This window comes from Aspergillus karnatakaensis, assembly GCF_047715665.1.
Source record: "Aspergillus karnatakaensis strain CBS 102800 unplaced genomic scaffold BJY04scaffold_21, whole genome shotgun sequence".
Lineage (NCBI taxonomy): Eukaryota > Fungi > Ascomycota > Eurotiomycetes > Eurotiales > Aspergillaceae > Aspergillus > Aspergillus karnatakaensis.
The window spans coordinates 107,781-128,438 of NW_027395733.1; the positions used below are offsets into that span (position 1 = coordinate 107,781).

The window sequence follows — 20,658 nt, forward strand, 5'->3', positions numbered from 1 at the left end:
GAGAGAAAGAAAAGGTTTCGGACAGCAGGGGAAAGATTGTTTAATAAATAATGAGAGGCAGTGAAAGGTCGCCGTGGCGTGAGTCCAACCAGAGCAGTGTATTTTCCCTGCGTGCAGCCATCTTCAGACGGGCTCCACCCAAAGGGCCTTGTATCATCATCTCATTCCTACTGATTATCGCCTTCTTATCCACCGCAGAGCTGTAGGCTGGTTCGGTGGTTCCAGTGGATAAGTAATTTACATGATAATCTCGCTGTCAGGTTGGTGAATACTGCTACTCTACGTCTGCTGCTGCTGCCTCTCCAACGGTGGCTTATCTTTTTGCGATAAGGCTATCTTTGATATCGCTTCGAGGGCTTTGAGGCAGGTTTCACCATTTCTCCCCAGGTGTTAGTCTCGTCGAGTCTTTGGCAGAAACAACAGCCTCGAAACAGACAGTGTGCCAGGAAGAAACAACATGAAGCTTCCTTATCACTGTCAATGAAGCTTTGAAATTCCTAGCAGTGAATTCAAAAATACAGCGCTGTGAAATGATCCTCTTCGGGCCCGCATGGAGACAGGGAGCAGTGTGATTGGCTAGGGCTGACAACAGCGGAGCGCAGCACTACTTATGATTGGGTCGTGGTGGAATTCCACCGGTGGACCGACCACAGATCGATGGAGCCTATGACGATTCAAGCTCTGATGTCATTAAATTACAGATTCTCTGGCAGTGGTGATGGTGATGGCCTCATCTATAGCTCAGTGTGGAGTGGCCGGAGTCTGCTGCTGTCATTCTCGAAGATGCTATAGAGAATTGGGACTTCGTATATATACAAAGGACAGAAGTCAACAAAGTAAACAGCTAATTATACCCAAATCGCAATCCTGCAGCTCGCAAATTCACTGCATCCGGCCAACAAAATTTATTAATCAAGCCACATAACCTAACCCCTCTCTTTGAACTCTTCCGTCAACCCCACCAGCTCTCTCTTGTTGTTCGTCAATCGTCATACCCCTCGACCGACTGCGACATCATTTCTTCCGCCTATCCTCCCCCCTCCCTCTTCCTCCTTCCTACAACCCCCCCAATTGCTTCATCCACACTACCACCACACACAATGTCCTCCGGAAAGACCTTCAAGCTAAGCAACGGCGTCACCATCCCCGGCGTCGGCTTCGGCACCTTCGCCAGCGAGGGCTCCAAAGGCGAGACCTACCGGGCCGTCACAAAGGCTCTGGAAGTAGGATACCGACACCTCGACTGCGCCTGGTACTACCTGAACGAAGACGAGGTTGGTGATGCGCTGCAGGATTTCCTCAAGGCCAACACCTCCGTCAAGCGTGAGGACATCTTCATCTGCACCAAGGTCTGGAACCACCTCCACCGCTACGAGGATGTCCTCTGGTCCGTCGAGGACTCCCTCAAGAAGCTCAAGACCGACTACATCGACCTTTACCTCGTCCACTGGCCCATCGCCGCCGAGAAGGACGGCCAGGAGAAGCCCAAGATCGGTCCTGATGGAAAGGTAAGCTAGCTTCGTTTCTCCGAAAAACAAAAACTAACAAACAACACAGTACGTGATCCTCAAAGACCTCACGGAAAACCCACAGCCCACCTGGGAAGCCATGGAGAAGATCTACAACGACAAGAAGGCGCGCTCCATCGGTGTCTCTAACTGGACCATCCCGGACCTCGAGAAGCTGCTCAAATTCGCCAAGGTTGCTCCTCACGTCAACCAAATCGAAATCCACCCCTTCCTCCCCAACGAGGAGCTCATCCAGTACTGCTTCAAGCACAACATCCTGCCTGAAGCCTACTCGCCGCTAGGCTCCCAGAACCAGGTCCCCACGACCGGCGAGCGTGTCTCGGAGAACAAGACCCTCAACGACATTGCCAACAAGGGCGGCAACTCGCTCGCGCAGGTGCTGATTGCCTGGGGTCTGCGCCGCGGGTACGTTGTTCTGCCGAAGAGCTCGAACCCGGCGCGCATCGAGAGCAACTTTAAGAGCATTGAGTTGTCCGATGAGGATTATGCGGCTGTCAACAAGGTTGCGGAGGGAAGACACTTCCGGTTCGTGAACATGAAGGATACCTTTGGGTATGATGTTTGGCCTGAGGAGACTGCGAAGAACCTGTCTGCTTAGATTTGTGTTTTTGATGTGTTGTTGGAAAGAGAAAGCTTTTATGCAGGTCATACATAGCTTACGATCCCTGCGCCTCGGCTTCGGAGACCAAGGAGGCAGGAGAGCATGTGAGCTGCAGAGTTAGAAATTCATGTAGTTAAACTGAGCTTCAGCTTGCGATAGACAAGTGAAATAGATTTTCAATGTGATGTCTACTATCCAATGCACACTGTCTGTTTGATTTGTAGCTGGTCTGTATCCTCAATACACCCAAAACACCCCCCTCGTAAACCAAATACACCACCACCATCACTCCCTCTTTCCCTTTCCCTCCATCCCTCCCACGCGGTCCAATAATTAGCCATCCAATACAACCTCACCCCTTCGCATCCCATCAATTCCCTCGAAACACCACCTCTCCTCCCATCCAAGTGGATCCCGCACCGGACAATCGACGGAGGACAGTCCTCCAGCACCGCGCAATGACGTAACTCCGCTGCGACGGGTCGGAAAAACACGGGAGCCCAACTGCACCGGTGGGCAAATGGGGGCAAGCCCTAAACTGGTCGGTGGGGATGGCTGTGGCTGCGTAAGTAGCCCTAAGGGGGTTTGTCTGAGATTTACGGAGTAGGGATTGTGGACTACGAGTAAGGTTGGTGGTGTGCCAGGGTGGTGGGGTTGAGACTTGGAAGTTGAGGCGGGTTGAGGCTAGGAGACTGGAGTAGGACTAGGGGGTGCATGAGGGTGGTATGAGATAATTGTTCGGGTGTGCCTGGATGGGATTCTTCATGGGATGATTTGTTTGGATGAGGGGGTGGATTGGGGTGTCTGTCTTTGGAGTAAGTTGCGCGAGAGTTGGACTTCGTTAAGCGTGTTGGTCCTCTCGAGATGAAAGGAGAGTATTTGCAGAGGAAGATATCGAAGTACGAGCATGCAAGTACTTCTGCTCAGCTTATCTTCATACAGGGTAATTCACTCTCATGTCAGACATCCTTTCTGCATGGATAGTAAGCCCGCCTAGCGCCTAGTTAGTTCTCTTCCTTCATATTCCTCCCTCCAACTTGCCAACTGGTATAACACAATACAACCATCAACCACCAAGAATATAGATTACCAGGCACACCACTCAAGCCATTCCAAGAAACTCAATCCCAGGCAAACCTTCCTCGCTCCCTTACTTACCAACGGAACTGCCCGATTCCTTCATCCTTGAGAGCCTGATCCCTTAACGCCGAGGAATATACATTGTCGATCATGGTGATCCTTTCTCCGGACACCGTACAGGGCTCTGCGGAGTGTGGAGGGGTAAGTACTGCGATGCGCTGCGCTGCAATGCAATGCACTAGATTTCACATTCACATTCACAGCACAGTAGGACTATGGAGACTCAGACTCAGATTCAGACTCAGTGTGCATGAGTAGGATGCTGCATCTGCAATCTGAGCCCTTGTTGACGCTCCCTGTTGTCAAAGTAAGATGAATGATATCATATTGCATACATCCCTCATACCCTATCTGCGCTTCTGCGTCTGGAACTGCAGAGATTTACCTTCCAAGAGGTTAAACTTGGTAGGTTAAGTCACTGCAAGGTTACAGCAGTCTGACTCGACCACATGCTGTACAACAAGCAAATCCATGATTCAAGCACAGCAGGCAGTTTTGAAATGATTATCATTCCTTAAGCTCGTGGAAGAAAAAAAAAAAAAAAAACCTCAACGCCAGGGCGTCGCTAGCTCAAGCCACACCCGTAATCCGTTAAGCAATGCTCCATCGCGATGCAGAGGTCCGAAAAAACCAAATTTTCGAGAAGGAAGGATTTCATCGTTTCTGCGCTGCTGCTGCTGCTGCTGCTGTTGACGACTACTTGACAGTTGTTGGTTTTTGCGGGGTTAGGCTGGGGACTTTCCAATGCTGCCCAGGTGGTTTTTACTAACTAGTACCATCATTCCCTGCAGAGTGTAGGCAGTACAGTGTACACAAACTAACTATCTCTTAGGAACAGCAATACCTCTTCACACTCACTAACAAAGAAAAGAGCTTGACTATTCCGACTATCGAACCTTGAAACCCCCCGTTTTTGCAATACGACCATCTCCCAAGCACCGATTCGACACGCCCCTTCACCGTCCCTGCAGATCTTAACTGCCGCTGTATAACCAGCCAGGATTTCTATTTGTCTGTGATGATTCTCTGGAGGGATGTACGGAGGAAGAAAGATAAGGCGTCTTGGGTTGGGCGCCAGGAAGGGATCTGTGCGTATGTAGCTGTAGCTGCGCCGAGTGGTGATCTTGTAGCTGTTGCGCTCGAGGTCGAGGTCGAGGTGTTGCAGGTGGTGGGTGGAAGGTACCCTGTGTAGCCGGAGGTTGTCCGTCTGCAGTGCTTACTCCCGAGTTCTTCATACAAGCCTACTACTGGTTTGAGAGAGAAACAGATGGCAGAATGACGAAAATCTCACGATTGGTATCATAAGGAACTAAATAAGAAAGTAAGCAAACGCAAACCGGGACGTCGACCATCCCAACGCCAGCTTCATACTCCGACTCCATATATACAAACAACTGATGTCCAGTAAGCAGAAGCGAAGACTAAAACCAGCTAAGCCCTCCTCACCCTCCTCGGCATCGGCGTCGAACCCGCATTGACCTTGAGCAGATTCGTCTTGACCGACCGCCCACCACTCAGCAGCGACGGGCGCTCCCCATTCCCATTCTCACTCGGCGTCGGAATCTTCGACAGCGACTTGGGCGACTTGGGTGTTAACTTCTTCCTTTTCGCAATTGGACTTCCGGTGGTAGGTGAGAGCGGCGATGACGACTCGGTCGAGTCGAGCGAGAGGGTGGAGTCGAGTGGCTTTGGTGGTCCCAACCGCCGCACACGCCGCCGAGGAGATGCAGTAGTAGCTGCAGCCGGCGCTGCAGCTGCAGCCTTTTCAGCACCAGTCTTGAGCGACGCTGGAGAAGGGGCTGCGCGGCTACTGGCTGCCCTTTTTTTCTCGGGGGTTTTTGCTGTCGCGGGCTTGGCGTCCGGTGCGAGTTCGTCGTCGCTCGACTCGCCCTCGAATTCCACGAGGCGGTCCTCGTTCCACGAAACGTACTTGATGGGTTTGTCCGGGCGGCGGATGTTGTCGTCGAGGGCTTTGGAGGTGTCTGGGGGTTGTTTTGCGAGGCCTGCCAGCTTGTATTTTGGCATCGATGCGTCGCCTTTGTTGTTCTTCGTGTTACGTTTCGTCTCCAACGCTAATTTCTGTGCCTCTGTTCGCTGCAGGAAGATAAACTCGGTTCCTGTGGCACGACGGAGGGAGAGTGTTGTTCGGAGCGTGCCTGTTGTGGCAGCTCGCTTGACTCGCGTGCTGCGACGAGTAACTGGACTGCCAGAGTCATTTGCTTCAGTCTTCTCGTCCCTTTCATCTTTAGAGGGCGACTTCTGAGGTGACGATGTGTTGGCATCTAGAGCCTCAAGCACACGACGCTCTGGCGTGGGAATTTCGACAAACACCTGCTGCTGGGGCTCCTCAACATCTTCCGAGTCTGGTGCGATCGCTGTCGCTGTCTCTGCCGCAGCGGCCGCTTTTGCTTCGCGTTTCGCTTTGGCTTTGGATAGAAAGTTGTTTAGTAGTTCGGTATCCTCTCCATCGAGCGAGCTGCGCAGTGCCGATCGGACCAAAGTCGACTCTTGTTCCGCCGTTAGTTCTGCCGGCACGGCCATGGCGGGTTCCTGACTATCCGCCTGTGTAATCGTAGCTACAACCGATCGCAACTTCTCTGTCTCTGTATCCAAAACATCTTCGGTCGCTGTGCCGTCGGCGGCATTTGTGGCCGTTACAGGGGCACCCGTCTGGTCGATGTCGAGGGGTTTTATGTTCAAGATCACCCCACGCTGTTCGGTTGGTAGGCGACCAGGCTCACCAGGTAGCGCATCGGGATAGGCTGCCCCGATGTCAGGGCGGTCCGGGGTACCCGCCAGGGATTCGCCGGTTCCCTCAGAGTTCTGCATAGCGTTTTCGTCGGTTGACGTGGTTCCACCCGGAGCGTCCCCGATCTCGGCCATCTCCTCATCCTCCTCAACTTGCAGACAATCAACAATCATATGTTCGTCCGTGCTGTTTGTAAGCGCAGGAAGCTTGCCTAATCCGTAGTAAGCAAACGTCGCAGATTTCCATATCCACTTGCCAATACATACGTCGCTTCCGCGAGACTTCCGACTCCCACTTTGTTTCCAGAAAGGACCTCCCTCGCGTGCTGTTCTCCGCGTCATCGTCTGAAGAGTGTTTCCCCACAAGGCACTGCCGCTTAACGCCGCGGTCATAGTCCGTGTTGCGCCGTGTGTTGATTTCGAGGACAAACTCGCTCTCCTTCAGTCCAGAGCCCACGGGGGCAATCATCTGCTGCAAAGCTTTCATACTGTTAAACGAGGATCGAAATCTTTTCCACACTTTCCGCGGCTTTGATCGTCCGAGGTGCGATTTCGAGGGTTTGCGATCCCAAATGCGTGGGACGGTGGAGCTTTTGACGGGCGTGAAGTGAATTTCAGGTTCGTCGAGGTGACTATAGATGTGACTGCCTGTTAGCGGGGGCCTATTCGTAGAGTTTCGGCTTTGGTGAATGAAGCTTTTCGCATTTTGGTCGGTCGCGTGGCAGGCTGGGTAGGAGAAAAGGGGTTCATCAGGCCCCCTTATCCAGACTGTACGCCCGTATCGCTGCGTTCTGTTCGCGCGGGAATGTTTTGAAGAAGGTCTAAGAGAGCATGTACTCACCGAAACTCCATCTGTGGGGGAGCATAGCTGATGGTCCCCATCTTGTCGACGCGCGGAATGCTCGTCGCAGGATGCCGAAAGGAGGGCGAAATAGAAATTGGTTGATAATCGAGTGACTGGTAAGACGATACACCTCTAAAGATAGAGAAGAAGATACAGCGTAGGATCAGTGGGATACGGCGTCGCGAAGCTAGTGGCGCGTTGAGGGTGTGGAATAATATAATATGATGAGTCTCTTGAGTTTGTGTTAGTTGACTGGCCTCAGGCGGCCCGTTGCCGTGCCAACACTAGATGGAGTTCTTCTTTAACAAAGCATGGGACGAGCTACCATTCGCTGCAAGTATCAATTGGATTGAGATCGATTGTCTGGGGTAAAAGTATTGAGTTAAGATTGTTCTTTGGTTTCTACTGCTGTTGGTTGTTAAGAGCTCGCATCTAGTAACAGCACCAGTTCAAGACTCAAGTCTGAGAACAATCATTGAAAACATCCCGAGGATTCTTGAAATCTTATTGAATAAGGTATTATTGAGATGGCACATCCAGCGTCATATCTCATCAATCGTCAATATCCCCCTTCAATACTTCGCGATGTCTCATATAACGCATAAGAAAGAAAAAGCAAACGCCGTCCCATGCATCCAGGTGAAGATCTAACCCAGCTTTCCGTTCATATCGCGGTCATCAAACGGATCACCGAATTCATCTAGACATAGTTAGATAAGGTGACACCTAACGCAGCTCTATCCTCGCAAGCCGACCAACTCACCAAGGTTAAAGTCTAAATCAATCACTTGTTCCATTGCGCGCTGATACTCCTCCTCCGCCCGTTTGTTCATCCACGATGCCCCCGGCTGTTTGCCTTCCGGCCCCACCCCCTCATTTGTAGGAATGTCCTTTGCAAAATCGCCTATTGTGCCCGTCGCTTGAGACTGCGAGCCTGGCGGAGAGAGCTCCGAGGCGCCTGCGAATTGTGGGAGTGTGGTTTGAGTGTGGTGGGTCGGGGTGCGGGCACCAGCGTCAACGTCGACGTCGGAAAGGGAGTGATTGGATTCGGGGGAGGAGGCCATTTGGGAGTCGCCGTCAGGATCTGTGTCGTATATCAGCCTAGGCATTCCAGGAGCTGTTGCGGATGCTTCGTGGGGGGATGCGGGGTGGGTAGAGTAGGTAACAGGTATGAAAGGCGCTGGGGTACGAACCTGTGGCCATGATGATATGCCGGAAAAGGGATTGGTAGGTATAGGAAAGCAAAGAGAGGATCTCTAGTTCAACACAGTAATGGATGTGCAGGGATGGGATGCTGTTTGCTCGCAGGCGGTGGACGGAGTTGGAGAGTGAAGCCGAAGGAGGATCCGATCACCTCTTACTTAACTAAGCAGCCTTAAGGCTTGCATCTTCTCCGCCAAAATCAGCATCCCCTCTTTTCCTCAACCCACCCTTTGCTTAGACGCAGGCACCCGACAGCACGACCGACTAGAGAAGACTATTTAGAAATTGGAGCATCTTTTGGTCTATAGACGATCCCTGCAATTCACGATTATCGCCTCTACACACTCCTTATACAATCGTACAATCTCATTGACCGATTTTTCTGCCCTACGTCCGGAAACCTATCCGCACTGCGCCATGAGCAAACAATCAGTCGCCGACGCCTGGGACGATGACTGGGAATCGCAAGCTGATGTTCGTCCCCCCTCTATACTTCCCCCGTCAACAGCGCTGCCAATGCCCTCTCTGCGCTGCATCCGAGGTAGAAACTGAACGCTGACTTGAGCGATTTTCACCCCTCAGAAACTAGACGCCGAACCCACCCCGCCTCCACCGGAAAAGAAGGTCTCCTCCAAGGTCTCCAAAGCCCAACGCCGCGCGCAGCAAATGGAATTCAACCGGCAATTATGGGCTGAGGCGTATGTCCTTCCTACCCTGCAACAGGCTCAATTTGACTACCGTTCTGACAATTTTTGTTCGGTTCTAGTGAATCCCCCCAAACCTTCCACTTCTACGAAGCAACCTCAGACGTCCCCCTAAAGCAAGACTTCAAACCCACCGTAACAGTCCTCAGCCGCAACCCCCAAATCGCAACCCGGCAATCCTCCTCCGGCGTCGGCGGTGCCGTGTCTGGTCTCAACCGCCTAGACCTCAACGCCGAGGACTCAGACGACGAGAAACCGCCCGAGCCTACACCGGAAGAACGGCAGGCAATGGCCTTGCGAAACCGCGAAGAAAAGCAGCGAAAGTACGAAGAAGTGCGTGAGCGGTTATTCGGCACTCCATCTGCGCCGACATCCGGCGCGTCGTCACCGCGTAGCGCGACACCGCCTAGGAATGAAGGACGGGGGAAAGGGCGGAGTCGCGGCGGTGCAAGAGAGAATAGCAATACTAGTAATCGGGGTGGGAGGGATCAGTCTACTGCGTCGGGGAAGTCGAAACAGCTGTACGATCCGAGCTCGCCCGTGAGGCCTAATTCGTCTTATGCTAGGAGGGAGAGACCACAGAGTGGGGAGAGGGGCTTGGGTGAGCAGCCACCGTTGCAACCGCAACCGCAACCACCACTGCAACTGCAGTCGCAGTCGCAGTCGCAGTCGCCCAGCCAGCAACCGATTCGCAATCCTCGGGGGCCGGATACTAGTGGACGGGGTGGATTTCGGGCGCGAGGAGGGAAAACGAGCTGAACTGCGCTACGCTACGGAGAAGGAATTGTGATACGTGGTGCTTATATTACATCTCATATCGACGCTCGGCGGCCGAGGGAGATTCTAACATTCACTCGTGCAGATTGGTCTAAGCTGACAGGGCCCCGCACCGTGCAAGTTGAGACCAGGCTTTACGGCAAACCTCTTCCCGAGTTGATCGCATTCGCAAGCTGCGACGTATTCGGCCGGTTCTCTGTTCGAGCATTAGCTTGACTTGACCACACACGATGACGGAACCCACTCACCCGCATAGCGCTCATAGCTATCAAGATACAGCTCATCTGTACTTGTGGTTGCTGCGATCTGCTCATTGCCCTCAATCGCATCAACCCAAGCACCCCATCGGCTCCCAGGTTCAGCGTCCGGCCAGCCACGGTACGGTTTCAAGACACGATTCAATCGAACTATCCATGGCGCAACCTGAACATCTACAAATGAGATATTTGGCCCAAGGAAAAACGGACCCCGGGGATCGGCAGCTTCAACAAGAGTATTGAACGAGTCGCGGAGTTCCTGCGCATGCGTGATTTGCTTCTGCTGATTCTGCTCTTGAAGGACGCGGTAGAAGCTAGGCACGATATGGCGGTTAATCTGCGCCTGTTAGTGGCCTGGACTACTTTCAGGATTATGGTACTCACATAATCCGTCCACAACCGGCAATGAGCCCTCAGCTTCGCATTACCAGGCGGAAGAAGAGGAGGATCGACATTCAGGTCCTCGAGCTGCTGCATCGTTAGCTCTCTGTCTGTTCCAAGCATCAGCTAGAGACCATACATATTCAAGCAAAACCGAGCTCTCATAAGACCCCCAGTCACCATGCCGTAAGGCCGGCACCAGTCCCCTCGGGTTTACCTCCAACAACGACTGCGGCTTCTGATAAGGATCGACCTCGATATACTGATAGGGGATGTTCTTCAGTTCGAGCGCGATCCAGACGCGCTGCACGAAGGGGCTGAACCGGTCACTTGTCAGTCTGGATTTCCCCGAATTGCAGTCTCTAGTCTTGCAGAAAGACTAAAGAGAAGTCCAGAGATGGTACTTACCAAAAGCAACTCCCATACAGCTTGAGATCTGCCTCGGCGGCATGGTTCGCTGCCGTCTCAGCCGCGGACCCTGTGGCTTTTGTGTGGTAGTTCTTCTGGCTCTGTGGGGCATTGGTGTTTGCGGACATTGTCCTGCTCTTGTGCGCTCTATTAGAATATTTGATGAGATAGACCCAGACAATGATAAACGATTCGAATAGCTCGAAGATAGAACAAGACGGTGAAAGTTAAGCAAAACGCGGGGAATGGAAGTAAAGGTGCTGTGTGTATGGTGTGACGTAACCCCTCATCAACGCAGATGTGAAAGTCGAAGAATTGAAAACATTAGGTAGCTCTGGCATCACTTACAGAACAAGCACCATTCCCATCTCCCCCCTTCTTCTTCTCTTTCGCCTCCTTTAATAAAAACCTCTGTACACTATTCTTCTTCACCCGGTCACTTTCCTCTAGTGTATGCCGATGCCCACCACTAACGCCATCGTTTTTCCCATTTGCCCCGTTCCCGTTGACGCGCTGAATCGTGAAGAATCGTTGCCCTGTTGCCCCCGGGTGCCCGTCCGGTAATGGTGGGTTTGGCGTGAGGACGCCAAAAGGCTGGGTGTCTCTGGAGTTCGACATGATTAACCCGCCATTCGTGGCTGCATTAGGCGTGGTAGGAAATTGAAGCAGAGAGGAAACACCGGCTACATCCTCCGCTGAAAGCGCCGCGTCTATATTCTCAATCCCACCGGGTGACGGAAAGCTCAGCGTCAGGTGTTGATGTTGCTGTGGAACCTGCTGCTGCTGCTGCTGCTGCTGGTCCGCCTCTACACTAGCCGCGTAGCCCGGAAAGTACTCGGTGATTTTGATCTTCACATCGCAGAGGTTTCGCTCTCGGGCCGTGCGCTTGCGTTTCTTCTTGTTCGGGTCGTCGGATTTGGGTGTGCCGGGGGGTCGGCCTTTTAGGCGGCAGTCCCAGTAGTGTGAGACAAGGGGCTTGCGTTTGTAGTGTTGGGTTGAGCGGTGGGAGTAGATGTTGTCGATGTGGGGGAAGTAGGTTCGGAATCTGAGAGGGGAAGGGAGACAGGTGTCAGTTTATGGTATAGGATTTCTCGGTCGTGGGTCGGGAATGGAAGAAGGTCATGAAAGGAAGGATAGGGGGATAAAGGGGATGTGTACTCGTCTTCGCTCATGACAACCATCTCGTCGACGTGAAACAATCGCTCCCTCCAAGCTTCTAGATCCGGCGGATCGAGGACGGATGCAAGATCGCGTAGATAGCCATGTTCTTTGGCGGAGAAAATCGACTCGTTGGAATTATACGACTGAGTCTGCGGTTGGGTGTGTAAAGCGGTTTGGCTCTGGGGCTGGATAGTCTCCAATTAGCTTCCCGGTTGCAATACATCCGTATAGGGTTCAACGTCGCAGCAATGGCATTGAGGTCTTACTCACAATCAACGTGCCATACGCTGCATCTTGCTGAAGCGACCGCCCCGACTCAAGCTGCTGCTCATGATGCTGCTGGTGCTTGTGAAGCTGAAACTGATCGAATTCCGCTACAGCAGTTTGTAGCGGCTGGAGAGATCGAGCTTCAAGATCGATATCGAGATCGTGCTGATGGCCCTCTTGTTTTTGGGCCGAGGCGTAATCAGACGCGTTCTGCGCCACGGAAGAAAGTAGTGGCTGGAGGGGGCGAAGAGCGTCCGACGAGCGAAGGTCCAGCTCTTCCATCGTCAAGGAAAATGAGCGCGAACCTACAGCTCGGATCTTGCTTGGTATGGCACAGTAGCTCGGAGTTTGGATGATCTGGACGCTGCTTTTAAGATGTTGGGGGGATGGAACAGGGCGGGGTTTCAAGCGGCGGGACTAGGCTGATTGCCGTGACTGACTACCAGTCAAGTAGGGCGAGATTTTGCTTCGAGTTCAAAGTCTGTGGAAGTGATGGAGAATACTGCAAAATGTCTTATAATTGTCTATATCTCAGAACACCATTTATCAAGAGGATGCACGGCAGGAAAAATAAGGAAAAAAGAGGAACTGTCATGTTTCCAGGTCGCCTGCGTGTCCTGTACGACATACTTTGCAAGAACGCCAAATGTACCCAAGAACCTTTTGAGAGACTTGCTCCAGAATCCCCTCGAACCAAACTGCCCATTTCAGTCTTTCGAAATCTAATATCCGTCTTCATCAACGCTGTGTTCGTGGTACATGTCTAGGCTGTACTTGGCAAACTTGCTCCTGGCTCGGATCTTCTCTCCGAATCGGGAGAACAAGGGAGGCACAAAACAGAAAAGGGTGGCTACTGCTGCCAACAGTGAGACTGCGACATTGGCCCCGAGCGCATTGAACATAGGGTCTGACACCAAGGGCAGTATTCCAGAAAGAAGTGCTCGGATGAGGCTGAGAGCCGCCAGGCCACTAGCAGCGTAGCTGAGGTAACTGTCCGCGAGATACCCTCCCAAAACATAGTCGATCTCGTTTAGAGCGTATCCTATAAGCGCAAGGGCTAGAACGGATACTACCCAATGTAAGTTTTGAACAGCCGGAGGAATGGTCCATGCGAAGACCCAGAGTGCCCCGGCGAGCACCCCTGAGCCGATCCAGAACCCAGCCAGCTTGTGCTCAGGTAGCAGAACATGACCATGTTTGCGACGCCGCTCAATGAGGTGCATGTCCAGATACCGAGTCAACAACCCCAGGCTCAGGCCGACACCGATGGCGATGAAGGGGAGACATGCTTGCGTCGGTGTGAAACCAAGACCTTCATAGACTGGTGGCAAAGCCTGGGTAAATAGGTAAACCAGAGCAGTTGCTACCGCACTCATGACCGAGACCGTGAAGACGATGAGCTCGGTGAAGAAGAGTCGAATTGGGCGACCAAGCGCTACTCGAACAAATGTCCGAAGATCTGGCGCTTTGTCCGGATTTGAGCTCTCAAGGCAGTCGATGTTGGTTATCTCTCGAAGTTGAGCCACTTCTCGTTCCAGCAAAAGGGCGGGTCGAGACTCGCGAATACCTAACAACAGGAGAGCCAGAACGCCAGTCACTATTGCTGCAACATAGAAGAGCCATCTCCTATCAGCCTCGGGATTAGCCATGATCGTCGAATATGAGGCGAAGTAGGAAATATGGGCTGATAGGCAACGCTATGCCTCAGCATGTTGAACGTACCAGTTCAAATCGGCGGTAACAAATGTACTCATGATAGGGCCGACGACCAAACCTAAGTTAGCTACCAGAGCCCATATCCATATCATCCATACTCGGTCGCGAGAATTGAACATATCTTCAATGCTGCCGACAACGATCGTGCTGGGAATGGCGGAGAGGAAGCCACTAAGAACACGCCCGAAGACAACCCCTTCAATGGATGGCACGGCAGCAATGATGACACAGGCGATACTATAGGTAGCTGAGCTGATGATGTACAGCTTTTTCCGTCCGAAGCATTCTGAGTACGGTGGGAGGATGATCCCCCCAAGGGCTTGCCCTAGCAGGTATCTGTAGGGCTGAGTTAGCATGTGGTTGCTTTTCCTGCTGTACCAGGTAGGATAGGTTGAACAAACACTGTCACAAAAAGAAAGATTGACAGCTCTTTTGATAAATCAAACTCGCGCGCTGCAAAGTTTGCAGCCGTTGACTGGTTTGTAAGATGTTAGAAGTCTATGATGAGGTGAAACAGATGCAAGGGACTTACACCAGCAGTGCTGACAGCCGTTCTGCACATGGAACCGTTAGCTTATTGTCTCGTCGTCGAATCAGAACAGGCGGAAAAGGCGCAACATACGTAAAGAACTCGAGGAATATCAGGAGTGAGACATCATAGACCTTTCGAGAGAATGCCCAGTTGCGAGGGTGTCTCGGATTCCCAACAGCCCAGTGTATATGGTAGCCATCAGCAGCCACTCTGAGCCCGTATTGGGTTAGAGACTGCTGTAAAACATCTTTTTCGGATTCTGACTGAGACATTTCATATAGCTATATTTCCCACGGGTGTTGGAATTCCAGAGAGCGAGCAGCGGTACTTTATAGGCGGTCGTGAAATATTGAGAGGAGTGGGGGGTAGGATGTGCAAAGGTTGCCATTGTCTCCATCAGCCCTCGATAGTGCCTAAATGTACTTTAGCAGAGTTAGCATCCGCAAGACAAGGGGGCAGGAGAGGAGAGGAGACAGATAATCGAATGAATGAATGCAAGCAAGGGATGGGATGTGATGCGCCTACAGATTGTATGTTGCACCCGAAGCCTTGGTGTAAAACGCAGCCCGTCCAACGATAGCATTGGTGTGCTATAGGCATTCTGGATGGGCCCTTTTGGGTTCCTACATTCCAGTCGATGAAACCCAGCGGAACATTCGCAGCACTGCTCCACAAAACGTTCGCCTGTTGCCAGATCATGCAGGGAAGGAGAGCGCTGGATAGCTCGAAGAAAGCAATCCCACGGGCTCTCTTCGATTATTCCTTTGACAAGGCTAGACTGGACAGCTTAATTCTCCGAATGAAACCTTGAGGACTGCAATGCTCGAGACTGATGGAGGTGGTAGTCCGCACGGAGCTCCTGGGTCGGGTTGGATGGAAGAAATGTGAGAGGAGCGTTGTCACGGGCCTTCTTTCCATCTCCAGCATTCTTCGCCAGGACCAGGTGAGGAAATGCGACGTCATTCCTTGTCGATGATAAAAAGCTTGGTCACAGCCTGGGAATGATTGTGCTTTTATACACACCTTGACCAGTCTCGAAGAATGGTTAAAGGCCGCGTATCACCTTCTTCAAGATTGTCGCACTAGGTTGACCATTGATCTACAAGATAAGGCCTATATATAGGGGTAAAAATATGTGCATTCGTAATGAGCGTTCAAGCTACTATCTGTCCGCTGCGTCCTCCTCTTGCCGTCTTAGGTGCGTTTCATCATGCGCCAACCATGTTAGTACTCTAGGTAGGGTTGCCGTCTTCTTCGTCATCAGGGCCACAGCCATTCGTGACCTCTGGAAACGTCGTGTAATCTAGGCGCCGTTGTAAGCAAGGGCGTTAGGGCTGCCGGCAACGTTGGAGAGAACGCCCTCGGTAGCGAGCTCCTTGATGCGGGAGATCACCTCGCCGGGGCTGGAGAGACCCTCAAGGGCGATCAGGTAAAGGGACAAGCCAACGATGTGGGGAGTAGCCATGGATGTGCCGGAGATGGTGTTGGTGGCGGTGGTGGAGCCGATCCAGGCGGAGAGGATGTTCTCACCAGGGCCGAAGATGTCGACAACGCTGCCATAGTTGGAGAAGGACGCGCGGGAGTTGGCGCGGTTGCTAGCCGCAACAGTCAGGGCGTTGGGGGCGGAAGCGGGGCTAGTGTTGGAGGCATCAACCTGAGTCGCATGCTCGTTAGAGATTCCGATCTTTATTGAGGGTCAACTCGCATTGCACTCACGTTATCGTTGCCGGCAGCGACAACAGAAAGAACACCATCCTCGTACGCGCTCTCAATGGCGTTGTTGAAAGAGTAAGAGTATCCACCGCCTGTATTTATCAGTCATGAGGTTGTTCTCAAAATTGAGAGAGTAAGTGCTTACCCAAGCTCAGGTTAATAGCAGACCGGTCGGCGCGGCCCTTGCTGATAATGTCGTTGGCGGCCCAGTTGAAGCCATCGAGAATAATGGATGTGCTGCTAGATTCGCCGAGGAAAACTTTCACGGACAAAAGGTTGGACTTCTTGGAAACACCGTAGGTCGTGCCGCCGATGGTGCCAGCAACGTGAGTACCGTGGCCGACAGAGTCGACGTGCGAACCGCCGACGGCGTTGTATGCAAGGCTGGCACGGCCGCCAAACTCCCGGTGGTTTACATTGATTCCAGTATCCACGACATACGCGTAAGTGCCTTCACCCGCACTGGTGTCGTAGATATAGTCGGTGCTTGCTTCTCCTTGGTGGGAGATAGCGCCAAGACCCCAAGGAGCACCAGACTGGGTGGTTAGGGCGTCGATGTACCACGTCTGGTCCTCTTCCACAAAAGCAACCTGCAAATTTGTCAACTATCATACTTTGCGCCGAATGGAGATTTTGACAGAGAACGAACATCGGCGTTGTTGCGGATCTCCTCAATAGTCTCATCATCGAAGGAGCCGGAGTAGGCGGCCCATTTGTTGATTTTGAACTCCTTCTCAATTCCAGAGAAGTCGCGTTCATTTAGGTCGCGGCGCTCGAGGTTGCGCTTGTGGACATTGGCGGCCCAGGTTCGGTGAGCGTCGATCTGGTCGGTTTCGATGCCGGACTTGAAGGTAACAATGTACTTTCCGGGAACCTTTTCAGACGGACGACGAGCTTCGATGATGGGGGCAGCGAAGACGGCAGGAAGGAGGGCTCCAAGAAGGAGGATTGAGCGCTTGATCGAATGCATGGTGCGAATCCTAGAGAAGCCCCGGAGAATAGAATCTGGAAGATATCGTTTAGGGGGTGAGGAGCGTTGCTTCGAGTCTGGTTGAGGAAAGAGCGACGGGGATGCACGCTATTCTTATACTTTTGAAGATCACTCGATCATCTCCAATTCTGCATCATTGAACACCTACATCGCGACAGGACAAGGATTCGTGAGTAGTCGAAACTCAGAGGGTGACATCGCATCTTCAGACGACTACATTATTGTGCTCCATCGGAGACATCGTTATCATGGAGGGGAATGCCGAGGGAAGCACGCAACAATCTGCGTCGATCACCGCAAGATCGGGTTGTTCTTCAGGTGCGAAGCGAGCTAAAGTGATGGGTCACCAGGAGACGAGAAGCCGTTGGATTGCTATCACGATGCAATATTGGTCCCCAACCACAGCAGGTGTCTTTCCTCACATGCTCTTGGTGACGGCCCACCCCTGGTCCCGCTTCCACTTGTCCCTGCCCTGCGTCCACATAAGGAAGGTGGTACACTGGACCTTCTGCAGACGGTATTAGCGTCGTGCGAAGAGAGCCTTGGAAAGGCAAAACACCCATATGATTCGTTCTGAAGCCCCAGTGTCACATCTCTCGATGCTTGGCACTTTCACGCGAGATGCGCCGTCGCCCGCATAATGTTCCGTCAGGGGTGTTTGGTTCTCAAGGGACGACGGTTTGCCGGGACTTTTCTAGAACCAGCCGCTGCGGCCGGAGCTTTACCCTGCAGAGTCGCCGGGCCCCAGCAAAAGGGCGCCGATCACTAGAGGTAGCGCCAAAGCTAAAGCATCGGGCGAGTCGCCGCAGCCCCAACTCGCTGGCAATAATAATGCAGAGAGGACTGGCCAGTGTACTCCGGAGTACACGCTACCCTGTACACAGCCTGAGACTTGCATGGCTGTGATGAGTCCTCCTGAGCTATTGAGCCTCGCCGTGACCGAAGTGAGCTGTGCGACGCGACAACTCGCGTGTCTAAAAATGGTCTTCTGATGCTTGGGTAGAGCATGGTCGTAGAATATGAGCCTCGTATATTTTCCCACAAGTTAGGCGTTATCACAGCTGCAGATTAGTCACCGGCTCACCCTGTCAAGTCGTGTGGTCAGACATCTCAGAGGCAGGGATGCAGTTAACTTCCAAGAGTTCAAGCACGGCCAAGGGCCAACAGATAGCGATATCCAACAAATGAGGGGAAGAGGCCAATCACCGAATCACACGGACCAGAAGACCAAAAGTTTGTGGGCCTGGGCTTAGGGAGCCAAGAGATATCGATCTCTTAACTGCAACCTTGTATCCACCACGGGGGCCTCCGTCGAGGCTGATGAGCTTGGCACAAATGTCGCAATACACACGGGAGAGGGGTATTGATTAATTCAGTGGTGTGATATAGGCTCTAGAGACTGCGACCTTGGGTGGCATGGTGTTGTGCTGGACATGGAGAACAAGAGGAGAGAGAGCGCTGGAGGATGAAGAGAAGAGGGGAAGCGAGACGAAGGATTCTGGCTTTGCAGATCTTCTGCTTGGCAGTCCCCAGGCACGAGCTAACCACCTCCCTAATGTGGCCCGGCGTGATTTTAAGGATTGATGAGTTGATAGTGTCTGTCCAATGATCTTGGAGCCAATATAGACTCTGCATTCAGCCCACTATAATTCTCTGTCCCCGACGTGACCCAAGACGGCATCTAGACAATCGGGGTAAAGGCTCACGCTTAATATCGGCAGATTGATAGATTGCATGTACCTGAGATAGATTCATGCATATCGCTACCCGATAACGTCAATTGTCGTCAAATTGATAAGAGATTAGGAACAAGCTCTCTTTAGCCGAAACCACAGGGATCCTCGGCCGCTGGGCGCACGTCTTCTCCTAGCGGATGCAACTCTATATCACCCCGATTAGGAAATAGTCATACTTCTCCCGCAAGAAACAATAGTCGTCGCCCTGCAAGTAATCAATTTGACCTGACAGTCTCCTCTCTAACCGCCCCGGCGCCTTCCGGCATCCCCTTGAATCTCCTTCTCAGCCCTCTCCTTCCATTCCCCATCCCACCGCGACAACGCGGGTCTATCCTCTAGAATATCGTTACATCCCCACTGCATCCGCGCCGCATCCAACGCCCGATCTGTCTCGTCATCCGGACAAATAATGTAGAATGACCCTCTATTCAATCCCTGCTCCAGCTCGTCCGCAACCTGGCTGGGCGTCCACGCGCCCTTCATCTTCTTCTCCTGGACCTCGCTCTCCTCCGTGGGGCCGACGTTACCCATCAACCCTGTCCAGGTCCAACCGGGGACAAGTAAGTGAGCCGAGATATGCGCGGTTGCCGGATCGCCGCGGAGGTCGTGGGCAAGGTGTTCTGTCAGGATTTTGACGGCACCTTTGGTGCTGTTGTAGGCTGGGTTGCGGCCGCCTGGGGGGTTGGTGATTCCCTGCTTTGAACCTGTTATGACGATTGCACGGGGTACGCTGGTGTCTTTCTTGAGGAGGGGGAGGAGTGCGCTGATGCCGTTTATGGGGCCGAAGACGTTTGTTTCGAAGAGCTGGTTGAGACATTGGGTGTTAGTGGAGGCAGGGTATAGATAAGTAAGGGGTTCTATCTCTCTTGATTCTGGTCGACTTACATTTCTCCAGTACTCTGTGTTGTTGATCCACGGATCCGAGTCCTTGGGCTTAGTGCCCCTTGCTGCGTTCAACAGGACGAGGTCGACTGATGGGAATGTCGTCTGCACTTTGGCGACGATGCTCTCCCACTGCGACTTGTCTCCAACGTCGATGGTATATGCTTCCGTCTTGAGAGCGCCATTAGCTGCTGACAGAACTTCCTTTGCCTTCACGACGTTCTCGGCATCAATATCGAGAAGCGCAAGGTGCATGCCCCGACTGCGACAGAGCTTCGCTACAGCGAAACCGATGCCTGATGCGGCGCCGGTAATAAGAGCGGTCTTCTGGTCTTGGATGACGGCGGCCATTGTGGTTGAGCTCAATATCCAAACGAGAAAATCGGGGATCAAAATCAGGGCTGATGAAGTTGTTCACACCTTGGAAGCACTTGGGCGGGGTACCGTCATCAGCGTCATTTTTGGGGTGCGGGGACACGGAGTTAGCGGAGTTTGCTTTTTTTCTTCTTCAGATGACTGTGCGCCAAAAGAAAATATTCTATTGTTTTGACGGCAGCTTAGACGGCATTTTTGCAAAACGTCACTAAGCCGAGCGATTCCCTAGTAGTGATATCGCAATCTTACGAGTGGCCCTTTTCAGCCAGCTATGCTGTAAGAGCACAAGTGGGCGGCCCGGGGGAGCTAACCACTTGTCCCAAGTCGACCTCTACTATACGGAGACTTGCGCCCAAGAGGAGTTGTGACTGGAGAAAGATTGCAGCTGTCGTTTTTCTGTGTCATCGTTTATTGTCGAAAGTTCACGTATAGGTTGTCCCCTTGAAATGGAGCAATGGCAGTTGCCGGGGGGCCGGTCCAACGCCTTCCGCATGGACGATTCATGGATGGATGGGCACATCCTCAATGCAAAGAGCCAGTAAGCCATGCGCGAGCCTAGAAATGTACGCTTCTTAGTCAAAGCATTGTGACAGAGCCTATAAATCTCAGCGGAGATGAATATACGTAGTTAATGTAGGATGAGGATAATGATGATCATGATGAGACTACGTCGGAGAATTGATTATTCCCCAG

General features: G+C 52.4%; 9 protein-coding genes across 9 annotated transcripts; 2 read left to right on the plus strand and 7 right to left on the minus strand.

Moving 5' to 3' along the window:
- The first annotated feature begins 852 nt into the window (after window positions 1-852).
- Window positions 853-2,321, plus strand: gldB (putative glycerol dehydrogenase (GldB)). The gene is made up of 2 exons (XM_073711097.1): window positions 853-1,508; window positions 1,558-2,321. The coding sequence occupies exons 1-2, from the start codon at window positions 1,101-1,103 to the stop codon at window positions 2,125-2,127; spliced, it is 978 nt and encodes a 325-aa protein (XP_073571780.1). The 5' UTR covers window positions 853-1,100; the 3' UTR covers window positions 2,128-2,321.
- Window positions 2,322-4,538: 2,217 nt separating this feature from the next.
- On the minus strand, window positions 4,539-5,923 carry BJY04DRAFT_187754 (uncharacterized protein). Its single transcript, XM_073711098.1, has one exon. The coding sequence runs from the start codon at window positions 5,809-5,811 to the stop codon at window positions 4,702-4,704; it is 1,110 nt and encodes a 369-aa protein (XP_073571781.1). The 5' UTR covers window positions 5,812-5,923; the 3' UTR covers window positions 4,539-4,701.
- BJY04DRAFT_187755 (uncharacterized protein) lies at window positions 5,924-7,092 on the minus strand. The gene is made up of 2 exons (XM_073711099.1): window positions 6,860-7,092; window positions 5,924-6,650 (listed from the first exon to the last, which is right to left on the minus strand). The coding sequence occupies exons 1-2, from the start codon at window positions 6,898-6,900 to the stop codon at window positions 6,182-6,184; spliced, it is 510 nt and encodes a 169-aa protein (XP_073571782.1). The 5' UTR covers window positions 6,901-7,092; the 3' UTR covers window positions 5,924-6,181.
- An 84-nt stretch (window positions 7,093-7,176) lies between these two features.
- BJY04DRAFT_187760 (uncharacterized protein) lies at window positions 7,177-8,177 on the minus strand. The gene is made up of 3 exons (XM_073711100.1): window positions 8,056-8,177; window positions 7,626-7,946; window positions 7,177-7,562 (listed from the first exon to the last, which is right to left on the minus strand). Exons 1-3 carry the CDS (start codon window positions 8,063-8,065, stop codon window positions 7,510-7,512), a joined length of 384 nt encoding a protein of 127 aa, XP_073571783.1. The 5' UTR covers window positions 8,066-8,177; the 3' UTR covers window positions 7,177-7,509.
- Window positions 8,178-8,302: 125 nt separating this feature from the next.
- On the plus strand, window positions 8,303-9,789 carry BJY04DRAFT_52140 (uncharacterized protein). The gene is made up of 3 exons (XM_073720559.1): window positions 8,303-8,539; window positions 8,648-8,763; window positions 8,832-9,789. The coding sequence occupies exons 1-3, from the start codon at window positions 8,483-8,485 to the stop codon at window positions 9,526-9,528; spliced, it is 870 nt and encodes a 289-aa protein (XP_073571784.1). The 5' UTR covers window positions 8,303-8,482; the 3' UTR covers window positions 9,529-9,789.
- Window positions 9,681-12,302, minus strand: BJY04DRAFT_207165 (glutathione S-transferase family protein; the record flags this gene model as incomplete). The annotated part of the gene is made up of 8 exons (XM_073713823.1): window positions 9,681-9,757; window positions 9,795-10,140; window positions 10,188-10,271; window positions 10,324-10,501; window positions 10,593-10,729; window positions 10,941-11,637; window positions 11,751-11,932; window positions 12,024-12,302. 8 exons carry the CDS (start codon window positions 12,300-12,302, stop codon window positions 9,681-9,683), a joined length of 1,980 nt encoding a protein of 659 aa, XP_073571785.1.
- A 440-nt stretch (window positions 12,303-12,742) lies between these two features.
- BJY04DRAFT_217669 (putative MFS multidrug transporter) lies at window positions 12,743-14,656 on the minus strand (the record flags this gene model as incomplete). The annotated part of the gene is made up of 6 exons (XM_073716109.1): window positions 12,743-13,646; window positions 13,743-14,072; window positions 14,138-14,211; window positions 14,269-14,290; window positions 14,359-14,531; window positions 14,597-14,656. 6 exons carry the CDS (start codon window positions 14,654-14,656, stop codon window positions 12,743-12,745), a joined length of 1,563 nt encoding a protein of 520 aa, XP_073571786.1.
- Window positions 14,657-15,386: 730 nt separating this feature from the next.
- BJY04DRAFT_187771 (S8 family peptidase) lies at window positions 15,387-17,129 on the minus strand. The gene is made up of 4 exons (XM_073711101.1): window positions 16,631-17,129; window positions 16,127-16,571; window positions 15,985-16,073; window positions 15,387-15,922 (listed from the first exon to the last, which is right to left on the minus strand). The coding sequence occupies exons 1-4, from the start codon at window positions 16,949-16,951 to the stop codon at window positions 15,572-15,574; spliced, it is 1,206 nt and encodes a 401-aa protein (XP_073571787.1). The 5' UTR covers window positions 16,952-17,129; the 3' UTR covers window positions 15,387-15,571.
- A 1,609-nt stretch (window positions 17,130-18,738) lies between these two features.
- On the minus strand, window positions 18,739-20,143 carry BJY04DRAFT_187776 (SDR family NAD(P)-dependent oxidoreductase). Its single transcript, XM_073711102.1, has 2 exons — window positions 19,594-20,143; window positions 18,739-19,512 (listed from the first exon to the last, which is right to left on the minus strand). Exons 1-2 carry the CDS (start codon window positions 19,939-19,941, stop codon window positions 18,949-18,951), a joined length of 912 nt encoding a protein of 303 aa, XP_073571788.1. The 5' UTR covers window positions 19,942-20,143; the 3' UTR covers window positions 18,739-18,948.
- Window positions 20,144-20,658: the final 515 nt, after the last annotated feature.